General features: G+C 38.4%; 1 protein-coding gene across 1 annotated transcript in view; it reads left to right on the forward strand.

Annotated features, from left to right (window-relative positions):
• The window catches only part of CRY1 (cryptochrome circadian regulator 1), a 75,221-nt gene that overhangs the window by 38,516 nt on the left and 24,008 nt on the right, over positions 1-12,697 (forward strand). The window contains exons 2-7 of the mRNA XM_084651282.1: positions 258-366; positions 2,848-2,990; positions 4,501-4,685; positions 7,312-7,400; positions 7,824-7,964; positions 8,054-8,365. Of these exons, the coding sequence (XP_084507408.1) occupies positions 258-366; positions 2,848-2,990; positions 4,501-4,685; positions 7,312-7,400; positions 7,824-7,964; positions 8,054-8,365 (979 nt within the window). The remainder of the gene's footprint in view (positions 1-257; positions 367-2,847; positions 2,991-4,500; positions 4,686-7,311; positions 7,401-7,823; positions 7,965-8,053; positions 8,366-12,697) is intronic.

Genomic DNA, 12,697 nt, shown 5'->3' on the forward strand with positions numbered 1-12,697 from the left:
GTATGATACATTTTTTTTCAATTCAGTATAGAACAATACATGTGAATATAAACAACTGCAGTCAAAATAAGTATGTATAATTTGAATCTCGACAAGCATATGCATGTATGAACGCAGGTCTTCTGTAAAATCCTGGAAACTTGGCAGTTTCTATTTGACTATCTACTTCTATTCCCCCTTTCCTAACTGAAAATGTTTGTTTGAATTATTTCAGGAAGGTAAATGTTGCTTTGTGATAAGGTCTTTCTTCTCTACAGGTTTCTGCTTCAGTGTCTTGAAGATCTAGATGCCAATCTACGAAAATTAAATTCTCGTTTGTTTGTGATTCGTGGACAGCCAGCAGATGTGTTTCCCAGGCTCTTTAAGGTAAGCTCTAGGCAGAGGTGTGTTTTAATTCAAATGCTTCACTTTTCTTTTCATTCACTTTTTCACCTCCACTCAGAAGTTTTAGCTTTCAATCATCAAACTAGTTTTGTCTGGGAAGACTCACTTCCTGTTGCCCTTTAACTTAAATCAGTACTTGTCTAAATACCTTTGAATCCCTCACTACTTTTTAAGGTTAGAAAGTTTTGGTTGGGCGCCTATTCTGAGAAAGAAGGATTTAAAGACATGTGTGGTTTTTTGCTTAGCAGCTTCATTGTTGACTGATGTTCCCATTAATTGATTGAAATTATTTTGACTTTGCTCTTTTTTTGTGTAAAATAAAATATAGCTCATAACAGCCTGCAACGTATATAGAAATTTTATGCTGTTGCTAACTTTCCTCCTGGTTTGACAGTTCCCCCTGAAGTAGAGAGGAAGTTTTTATTCTGGGAAAATTGTTCAAGGTTCATGGACAGAAATGTTATAGTCATTCCTAATATCTAATGAGATTCCTGTGTAGAGGTTAAATCCTTTGGTTGGTTTTTGGTGGGTTCAGGGTAGGCTGGGAGGGCTACTTCTACCCCCTGTATTATCCATTGTGTCTCACTGTCTCATCTTTTTGAGGGGGGAAAAAGAATCCAATGTTTCAAACTGTTCCTCTTAAATTTATAAACTTAAACTTGGAAATTGGGGGATCATAACTTTTCTAATTGTATAGAATCAAGCTATAATTGCTAGCTGTCAAGCTAGTTCTGCTACATGCTGCTTGACTTATTTTGATGAAGTTAGATACCTAGACTCTAAAAGGACTTGTATTGAGGACATTTAAAGTTTTTGTGTGGGGAGGCTTTTATTACTAAACAATTCAAACCTGCCAGGAATTGTGTGTGAATCCCTTATGCTTAACAATCTGTCCTACCTTGTATGTCGCTTGGACATCTGGGTATGTCTACGCTGCAATTAAACACCCATGGCTGGCCCACATCAGCTGACTTGGGCTTAAGCTATGATGCTGTTTAATTGTGGTGTAGCTGTTTGGGCTCGGGCTGGAGTCCAGGGTCTGATACCCTGTCAGCTGACACTGGCCAGCTGCGGATGTTAAATTGCAGTGTAGACATACTCTCTGGTTAACTTCTCCAGACCTGAGGAAGAGCTCTGTGAAGCTCAAGAGCTTGTTCTCCTCCTTTGAGTATTGTCCTTATGGATGTTCCACTTCAGCTGCACATGTGCCTTCAATAGGAGATTTTCTATCTGTTTTTTCACCCACCTTGGCCTGAGATGGAGTTTCAGCAGTGTCCACTTTGAGCTTGCCTTATAGATGTTTCTTATCCTAGTTAGTTTAGTTAGTGTAAGGTAGCTAGTAGTTGGTTTATATGAGGTCCATTTTATCTTTTTTATTATATTCTCCCTCTGGGAAGGTTTTTACCTCAATGGGAGAGTATTTCTGGTTAACTGGGGTTCAAACGCTTCCCCACTTGCCAGGAGGCCCTCCTGGTGAGCAGTGGGCATTCATTCCCACTGTCATCCATTGCCTCGGGGGAAAACAGATCTCTTAAAAATGAAGCTTCTGCTTAGCACTTCAATTCAGAGTTAGGAAGAACTGGAAAATTAAACAGAGACTCCTCATGATAGAACATTCCCTTCCACCCTTCATCCCGCCATACACTGGTCTCCAATCAACTAAAGTGCCCCTGCCAGCTCAGCACAAACACTCTCTAGAGGAAAACTGTAGAGGCCTCCCAGAAAGACTCTTAAGAGTATGTCTGCGCTGCAATGTAAACCCAGGCTTAATAGAACTCGAGTTAGCAGACCCTGGGTTTGTTAACCTAGGGCTTGAGCCTCTACAGTCATTTGTAACCCCAGGTTAGGAATTGTTGAACCCTGGGTCCAGTCTCTACATTGCATCATGTGGGCTCGCGTCCAACCACCCATATCCCAGACTTCCTAGCATCCTCCCAAAATGTTTGTGGTGCAGTGTGGGAAAACTTAACTGTCCACCAAACTTGACTGTCCAGAGGACAAAGAAAGTAGGCCTGTGGGATTGTGGGATACCCTGGGAGTCCACCAAAAGTATGTCTGTTGCACAATAAAACAACTGTGGCTGGCCCATGTCAGGTGATTCAGGCTGTGGGTCTATAAAACTGCATCTTGGTTTTCTCTTTTTTTGAGGTAATTTTTTAAAAGTCACTTTGATTGTTTTTTGAATTAATTCTGTCTGGGAATTTATCTTCCCATGCAGTTAACTGACAGGAATGCTTAAAGGGCAGCATTTATTCTCTGGGGGGAGAAAGTGTTGAATAATGGCGAGAGGGAGGCCTGGCTTTTAGTTTATCTTTGCTACTGCTACTCTTAAGGTTTTTGACTTTTGCTGATGTGCAAGACTGGATTATTATCTAATTAGGTGTGACGGAATAAGTGTCTCTTTCCCTCCATTCCCCGGCACCTGTTGTTTCTAACCAACACTTCTTTTTTCCTAAATTTCAGGAATGGAACATTGCAAAGCTTTCTATTGAATATGATTCTGAGCCATTTGGGAAGGAGAGGGATGCAGCAATTAAGAAGCTGGCTAGCGAAGCTGGAGTGGAGGTCATTGTACGAATTTCACATACGTTATATGACTTAGACAAGTAAGTTACCACTGTCTTAAGTTTACAAAGTAGTAATGTGTGGTTTTTATGCAGCATTCAGTCATTGTTTTGCACAGAAACTGCAATGCACAGTTTGCAGTCTTCTTTTCTGTATGCTTAGTCAGGTTTCATTCCTCTTCCTTCTCTCCACCCCCCAGTGAAATAATGACATCTTATTTCAATACTAAGTAGAGTTTTGAACTCCAAAATGCTTCAAGGAAGCCAAAATATCAGTCCTTTAATAAAATATGCCATAATCGGTCTATAAAAATGGCCGCCTACTTTTTGTGAGGATATGGTGCATAAATGCCTGTAATTCACTTTAAATAGGATTTATCGTGTTTAAATTTTAGTTTTTGTATATAGTGCAATATATACCGATTTTTAACAGTTTTCTATCATTCCATACCATCGGGGTGATAAAGAACCTGCTCAGAATACTAAAGGTCAAGATCAGTACCCTTGCTTCAATTATTACAGTCTTCAGTATGCAAATATGTCAAGAAGTTTAAAGTCCTTAACTGTTTCTAGTGAGCTAGTTCTGAATCGAATATTTTTCAAACACTCCCTTTCTTTCATTTATGTATCTAGAAGGTTATTGGGGATTGCGTGAAATCACCATCTTGCCTGGCACGATGTCTTGTTTATATTTTTCTACAGACCACTGTATTTAATGGATTAGTACTAGATCCCTATTATACATACATAATCCACAAAATGTAAAGTATTGGTCCCACTGAGATTTTGATAAATTTATTAGCTATGTTTTAGTTTCCAGTTTTATACTGTTATAGCTAATTTAGAAGTCATTTATTTCAATCTCTCCAGTAGTTCCTCACATTTGTATTTTTCTTTCACTGTTTGGAACCCACTGTTTCATCAGTAGCTGGGGGAGGGGGAACAAATTAATGAAGTAGTAAAAAAAAATAAACAAAAAATGCTGCTCCCTCTGCACAACATGGTTTTGACCATTCTATGCTACAATATTAGGGTTTGTTTAAATTCTGCTTCAATGTTCTCTGGAGTTTTAGGTATATCTGAAGCAAATTATTCTTGAGGAAAAAGTGGAGTATAAAAGCGGGGTGGGGGTGTGAATGCATGTACAGTGGCTGCCATAAAAAGCATTAGATCTTCATTTTTTGCCTAAGTAAAGTTACCATATTATTCCATCGGAATACCACAGTAATATTTTCTTCCAAATTGCAGTTGTAAAGCATTTAATTGGCGGCTTGTATGTATGTCTTCGTCTTTGCAATAACTTTATTTTTACTGCTGTTTCTAATCTGTTTGAGCATGTGTATATATTTGTTTACCTTAAACATTTTTATTCATTATTTGTTTACTGCTGAGAAGTTTGTTTTCAACCCAGAAAGCAAGAATAATAATCACTTTGTTTATGTAATAACAGATTTCAAACTGCAGGTAAGAACAGATTTCCTGTGTGTGCATATGTATATAAATTTGTAATATGCACTTGTATGAAATGAAGGCATTTGTTTTTTGAACACAGGATTATAGAATTAAATGGAGGACAGCCACCTCTTACCTATAAAAGATTTCAGACTTTAATCAGTAGAATGGAACCACTGGAGATGCCAGTGGAAACCATCACTGCAGAAGTAATGGAAAAGTGCACTTCGCCAGTTTCTGATGACCATGATGAGAAATATGGTGTTCCGTCACTAGAAGAGCTAGGTACGTTATAAGACTTATATTCATTCACTGCACTATGTTAGACACATTTTAAATATTACTTAAAAAATGTCCTACATGCTTATTTCAATCTTGTTCGGGTGCCAGGTGACTTTTACGCTTAAGCTTCATAATTAAACTAAAACTGCTGCCATCAGATCAACCTACAGCAAAGGTGGAAAGCCTAAACAAGTGACTCCAAGACTTTTTTTGGTATGAGGCTAGATGGATAGGTCAAACCCTATATTTTTTGGCTTCCTGCAGCATAACCATCTTCCCATAATATCAGACCACACTTCAGAGCACACTTGTTTGAAAACATTGTAGTTAGCTAATATGCTTAGAATCATAGGACTGGAAGGGACCTTGAGAGGTCATCTAGTCCAGTCCCCTGCACTCATGGCAGGACTAAGTATTATCTAGACCATTCCTGACAGGTGTTTGTCTAACCTGCTCTTAAAAACCCCCAATAATGGAGATTCCACAACCTCCCTAAGCAATTTATTCCAGTGCTTAACCACCCTGACAGTTAGGAAGTTTTTCCTAATGTCCAACCTAAATCGCCCATGCTGCAATTTAAGCCCATTGTTTCTTGTCCTATCCTCAGAGGTTAAGAACAATTTTTCTCCCTCCTCCTTGTAACAACCTTTTATGTACTTGAAAACTGTTATCATGTGTCCTCTCAGTCTTCTCTTTTCCAGACTAAACAAACCCAATTTTTTCAATCTTCTCTCATAGATAATGTTTTCTAGACCTTTAATAATTTTTGTTGCTCTTCTCTGGACTTTCTCCAATTTGTCCACATCTTTTCTGAAATGTGGTGCCCAGAACTGGACACAATACTCCAGTTGAGGCCTAATCAGCGCAGAGTAGAGCAGAAGAATTACTTCTCGTGTCTGTCTTACAACACTCCTGCTTATATCATTACAGCTCCTCTTTTGTATTGAACACCTTCCGTATCTTTGTGCTCCAGGATAGCACCCTGTGTTCATACAAACCAGTGCTAAAAACCTATTTCTGCAAAGCCACAAAGACATTATGATAAAGTAAAGAAAGTAAAATAATAAAAAGACTCCTTTATCCTCATTCTGTTTCTAGTGTATTTAGTCTTCAGTCACTTCCATTAAACACAAGCAAATATGACTATTACTTTGCCTTTAGGCTGTCACCACAGGTGTCTGGAAAAATCTTGTCAGACCTCCACTGCTCTGTCTAGTCCAGTTCAATTCAAATAACACAACTTGGTTTAATAGAACAAAAAGTAAAATATGTATTTGATCAGTTTAGCATATAATTCAACACTTAGTAACAACTTTGCACATCACTTTTTACATAATACTGTTTACAGTAATGATCTGTGTAGTTATCATTGTTTTAATCTCGCAAACACAAGTGCACATATGAAAACATGTCAGACTAATCATAGCATGGTGAATCAAAGAGATACTGACAAATTGAACTTTTTGACATTCACCATCAGTTTCTCCTGGAACACCTTTTAAATATGTCCGGATCCTTACAAATAATTTAAAAATATTTTATAAGGATGTTTCTGCTCCTCCAACAAATGTCTTTTTTCAAACTTGGGGGGGAAAAATTACTAGCTTCTTGTTACACTCCAGAATACTGTAAGTTGTCACTATAGCAGGTACAGAATTGTCAGACAAATTTTCAAGTTGACCTCGTCCCTTTCAAAAATTGCAGTTTTAAGACCCAATCTAACAAAACTTTTAAGTATCTACTTCAGTGACACTACTGCACTGATTGCTGAGTCCCTGTGTTATGCAGCATACCCTTCTCATTGGTTACTGACTTAGTTCCTGGTTCTCTGCTCTGCTCCTAGGCACTCAGTTTTTCAGTAGAATAGAATCCTAGAAATATAGGGTTGGAAGGGCCCTCAAGAGTCCATCTAGCCCAGCCCCCTGTGCTGAGGCAGGACCAAGTAAATCTGTTCTTAAAAACCTCCAATGACAAGGATTCCACAACCTCCCTGGGAAGCCTATTCCAGTGCTTAACTATCTTTATAGTTGGAACATTTTTCCTAATATCGAACAGCTAACCTAAACATCCGTTGCGGAAGATTACCTTCAGTGGACATGGAGAATATAAAAACTTGTCTCTCTAAATTTTTGTTCCAAATTTAAAATTTTTCAAAACAAGCTGTTAACATTTTGGCTGTCCTTTGTTTTTTTGTTATGCATTTTTCAAATTCTAATGGAAAAGGTTGTCTCTTTTTAAAAAATAAAAATCTCTGTAGTTCTTGCATCCCAAACGTTACAGAGCTGAAAACTCAACAATGAAACTGTAAACAAAAATGAAAATAGTTTTTATTTTTAAATTATCCATGCCGAGGGAAACGTAAAAAAGAATTGAAGTAAGATCTGTCCACCTTTGCCTTTTATAATAGAGCATCAAAATCATATTTAAATTGGTTGCAGGTAAATGGTGTTCTAAAGTAGTTTGCCAAAGTGACAAGTCCTACCAAACGTTGTTTTAAAAGCTGTATTCTGCTATCCAGTGATGTTCTCAAACCATGATACGGTTATTCTCCAAGAATAGGGATAACTACTGTTTCTTTGTGCTATAGTATTAAAAAATGTTGTTTTTCTTCTTTTAATTCACCCATCAGGTTTTGATACCGATGGTTTGCCTTCAGCAGTGTGGCCAGGTGGAGAAACAGAAGCTCTCACACGACTGGAAAGGCACTTGGAACGAAAGGTATGTTGCAGATCATTGCTGTAAGCAAAAATTGGCATCTTGAAAACCATGGTTAATTACTATTACAAATAAGTATGGGGGGGAGAGCAGAATTTCCAAGAAATTTCAGCCAAAGACCAGTATCCTGATACAGATTGAATAGCTATTTTATTTTTTGTAATGATTTTTAAAAGTCGATGAAAATTTAGACTTTCAACTTGTGTAAAAATTGAACTAAAAGAAAATTTGATAACATCTCATGTAATTTTGAAAAATATATGAATGCTTTTTCCAGTGGAGATACCGTCAGTCACAAAAAGTGACTATAAAGATAACTTCTTAATCATTAGTTACGTTTCAGTTGTATATTCAACTTTATAATCTTCTTCTCTGCCTGTGAATCATCTAATCTATAGTCTACCAATTTGTTTTTCTTTTTCTAAGGCTTGGGTAGCAAACTTTGAAAGACCACGAATGAATGCAAATTCCCTTCTTGCAAGTCCCACAGGGCTTAGTCCCTATCTGCGGTTTGGCTGTCTGTCCTGTCGCCTTTTTTATTTCAAGTTAACGGACCTATACAAAAAGGTATGAACTCAACTTGGTCAGATAATCATGTTTATATATAGTGAAAAAAACTCTAATAAAATATGTTTTCTTTTTGTGATGCCTTTCAGGTAAAGAAGAACAGCTCCCCTCCCCTCTCCCTATATGGCCAGCTCTTGTGGCGTGAGTTTTTCTACACAGCAGCTACTAATAATCCACGCTTTGATAAAATGGAGGGAAATCCCATCTGTGTTCAGATTCCATGGGATAGGAATCCTGAGGCTTTGGCCAAGTGGGCAGAAGGCAGGACAGGATTTCCTTGGATTGATGCAATTATGACACAGCTCCGGCAGGAAGGTTGGATTCACCATTTAGCCAGACATGCTGTGGCATGCTTCTTGACTCGAGGTGACCTGTGGATTAGTTGGGAAGAAGGAATGAAGGTACAATTTTTCATTAATGAATTTCTGATGTAGATAATAAGAATTATATACAAAAGATATCCATTGGTAAATGCATCAACATAGGTTTTAAAGCTTAAATCGTGGTCAAAACATTCAAACCATGTAGTTCTGATAGGAGTGTTGAGGCCTAACTTTCAGGTGCAGAGCGTGCCCTTTTGTAGATGTATAGAAATGGCCTTTGATGCTTAGCTTTAGGTAACCCAGTTTGAAAATTGAGGTCAGCATTTATTAAATCTATGGGTTTTTAAAAAATTTAAATAGAATATGGGGGAATTGAGTAGATGACTTCTTGAGGTCCCTTTCAGCCGTACATTTCTATGATAAGAATAAATACAGTTTATTCATCAGCTAATAGAAATTCTTTCCCAAACATACGTTCCACCCCCCTCCCTTCCAAAAAAGAAACCACCAACCTTTTCTTTTCAGGTTAGTAGAGAAAACAAAATGGGAATTGAGGTGGGGGCAGGAAAGTAAGTGGTGAGGACACTCAGCATCTGGCCATATCAGACCCATACATGTTGGACAACATGATTTGTGAGTGATCACAATTAGTTAGTACAACTAACTAGTACCAAATCTTCCTAAAACTGGAGACATGGCCATTCAAAGTACAATGTTGTGTGCGTCTCATTGCTATTATTTGCACCATTCTTTGTTCAGTCCTTGTGTTTTATTATCTGAAACACAAACAAAAGCATCTCTAAATATGGTCACATTTTTTAACTAACTACAGTTATAAACAAAGTTTTTACTGTTTGAAACTTGAAGATTAATACATTTGCTGGCTGTGTTGTAAGCTCACTTATAATATTTCTTTTAATTATTTTTTTAACTGTTGAGTTGTGCTCACTTCCATTTTCCTGTTTCACATGTAAACAGAACTCTTGGTTATGCAAGTAATTGCACGAAAAATCCTAAGGCAACTTGTCTTACGCAATTTATACACATATAAATTATATATCTGTATGCCTATAACATACAGCTTTGTGCATTTGATTGTACATATTACAGATATTACTTGGTCTACCCGTGGAGTAAATAACCTAACGTACAGAGGAACATTTGTGTAGTATAAAAATATATAAATTATACCTCCCTGTGCTGGTGAGAGTGAATCTCTCCTGCTAATTCTAGGTAGTATGTTATACAATCTTAGCAAGTATGCTTGAAGGGGAGCATCTAGTGGAGCAATTGTGTACTTACGTTTTGTCTCTCACCAGCAGAAGTTGGTCCAATAAAAGATATTACCTCACCCACCTTATATCTCTAAACTTGTTAGATTGGTGGCCACTTCAATTTAAAAATGCTTAAAAGTCTTGCAACTAAATATTTTTCAGAAAATACATAACTTGTTTTAATAAAAAGGCATAATTGCAGGTATTCAAGCAAGTTTTATAGTTTTTTTTAATATCTTTAAATAGCTCTTGTTAACTGATACTGATTAAATTCTACTTTTTAGCTTTCTGAAGTGTTCTAATTTGGAATGAAGTATTAAATACAAGTTTAGCAAGAAAATACCTAATTAACCCCTCCCCTCCCCCACACACTTTTTTGCTGTGTATTAAACTTGTACTATTTTATTTCTGATTTCTAGCAGAACATGTTAATTCTAGTCATGGGTCACATTAATATTTGTGGTTTAGTATTGTCCTGGGAAGGGAATTAGATGGTTTGTTTTTGTTATATAGAACATCTTGAGATTAGGTAAGTTTTAAAGGAAAAGTAACTACTTGCTGAATACTTTTTAAATGTGTGCTAAATAAGAATATATGTATTGAAAAGGAACTTTCAAAGCAGCTATTTTCACTATTTAGAATTTTCCTTCAAGGAATAAGATTCTCTCTCTTTCATACAACAATCTTAATGATGCTTCTAAGCAGGGGAGCTTGTTTTATGCAAGTTAGGATTGACCAGATCAGCTGTCTCTATAGAAAGCACTGGAAATTTGAAATTCTTCTTTGAGTGTCCTCTGCGACTACATAGTCCCTGTCTTGGGAGTGGTGCAGCAGGACGGTAGAACCTTCTAGTAGAAGTGCCCATTAGGTGCCCACACTCCCCTGTACACCTCATCTAATGCTCAAGTATGTTCTGAGGGTGAGAGTTTAAAGAGGTTGTGGCACTGTTGGCACCTCATTTCCTTCCAGCTGCAGCAGTAAAAGAATGTGAACCAACAGATCTCATGATCCACTGATACTTATTGCCTGTATCTTAGTGTAATGCTGTTAGTTCATAGTTCTATAGTTAGTAGTCTATAGTTAGTTTTTACTGTAACCTATAAATTAGGTTAGATTTAGATTAGATTGTGGATTTAAGAAGAAGCTTTATTTTTCAATACGGTTGATCCCAGTATGAAGAAAAACAGGCTCAAGGAGTGCACGTTTTGCACACAGGTCTTCCCAGTATCTGTCCTGCAGGTTCAGTGTTTTAAAATGTTTGGGGTGGAGCCATTACCCATCTATAGCACGTTCACATCTTGGGCTAGCAAAGAAAGACAAAAGAGACTTCAGACCCTTTTATTACTAGTGGTCTTGTCTGTCAAACTTCTGGGATCCAAGAACTCTAAAGGATCAGAAAATAAGGATGGGAGGCCTGAATCAGCTCTGAGTACATCTGAATTCAAGAAAGTCGGAACAACGAAGGGATTGGTCCTGGCACTAAGCTCCAGTTCCAGATTGGTGGATTTGACCATTTCTAAGCCCTCCAATCTGACTCAAAAAATTAATGCTTTATTCTGTGGAACTAGTTTCCGACTGTTTCTCATGGCTCTTCTGATAAGAGACTGAGATGGGACACTAAATGCAGAGAATCTCCAATATCTGTTCCACAATCTAAGACCCCCAGCTGGATTGTTAGGATTTGTCATCACTTTACATGACCCAGATCCCTACCACGGTCACTTCATTTGTTGCTTCAATATTGGATCCACAGATGTAGAGCCAGATCCCACGAGCATGCCTAGGATCTGATCATTTTCAGATCAGAATTTCTCTTCTTGGCACCTTATATTCTGAACAAGAGATGTAATGAAGGATTGGAGTGACCATCAGGATTGGCCTTGGAGTCCTTAGCCATATTGGTCAACCCAAGCTTACCACGGTCACTTTATGAAGCATGAATCTTCAGTCCTGGTACATCTTTCACCAGAACCAAGGGTTCTGGATCTGACACCTAGAGAGTGTTCCCCATTGTCATAACCATTCAGCTAAGGGTAGCCTAGAATTCCTCCTTACCTGTAAGGGGTTAAGAAGCTTAAATAACCTGGTTGGCACCTGACCAAAAGGACCAATGGGGAAAGAAGATACTTTCAAATCTTGGGGGGTGGGGCAGAAGGGTTTTTTGTGTGTGTTCCATCTTGGGAAGCAGAGAAGCATCAGGTCAGAAAACTCCTTCTCCTGTAAACCACCCTAAAAGTCTCTCATATTACAAAGTCCAGAATGTTAGTTCCTGGAGAAGGCATAAACCCCTCCCATTGCTGCTTCACCAACTGTAATGGCTCCTTAACCTCACGGCCATACACAAGTTCAAATGGTGAAAACCTTAAACTGGGATGTGGTACAGCCCTGTAGGCAAAGAGCAACTGCTGCAACACTAGGTCCCATTCGTTGGAGTGCTCATTTACGAATTTACGTATCATGGCCCCCAAAGTTCCATTAAACTTCTTCACCAGGCCATTTGTTTGATGATGGTAAGGGGTGGCAACCAAGTGGTTCACCCCATGAGCTTCCCAAAGGCTTTTCATGGTTCCTGCCAGGAAATTAGTTCTCGAATCTGTAAGGATGTCAGAGGGCCAACCTACTCTGGCAAAAATGTCTGTTAGTGCCTGGCACATACTTTAAGTCCTGGCATTGCTCAGAGCTACTGCTTCTGACCATCAGATGGCAAAATCCATGAAAGTCAGTATGTACTGCTTTCCTCTGGGTGTCTTTTTTGGGAAAGGACCCAGAATATCCACAGCTACTCACTGAAATGGGACCTCAATGATGGGGTGTGGCTGGAGAGGGACTATAACCTGGTCTTGGGGTTTTCCCACTCTTTGGCACATGTCACAAGACTGGACATAGGTAGAAAGATCCTTGCCCATTCCCTCCCAGTGGAAGGACCTCCCCAAATGCTCTTTGGTTCTGTTCACCCCAGCATGGCCACTAAGATGATCATGGGCTAAGCTCAAGAGCTTTACCTGGTACTTAGTTGGAACTACTAACTGTGTCTGAGGATGCCAGTCTTCCTGGTGCCCACCAGACTTTTGTATAAAAGTCCTCTTTCTACAACAAACTGGGATCGATTAGAAGAGCTGAGAGATGGTGGGTTGCT

Source organism: Lepidochelys olivacea (genome assembly GCF_965140295.1).
Source record: "Lepidochelys olivacea isolate rLepOli2 genome assembly, chromosome: 1".
NCBI classification, from domain to species: domain Eukaryota; kingdom Metazoa; phylum Chordata; order Testudines; family Cheloniidae; genus Lepidochelys; species Lepidochelys olivacea.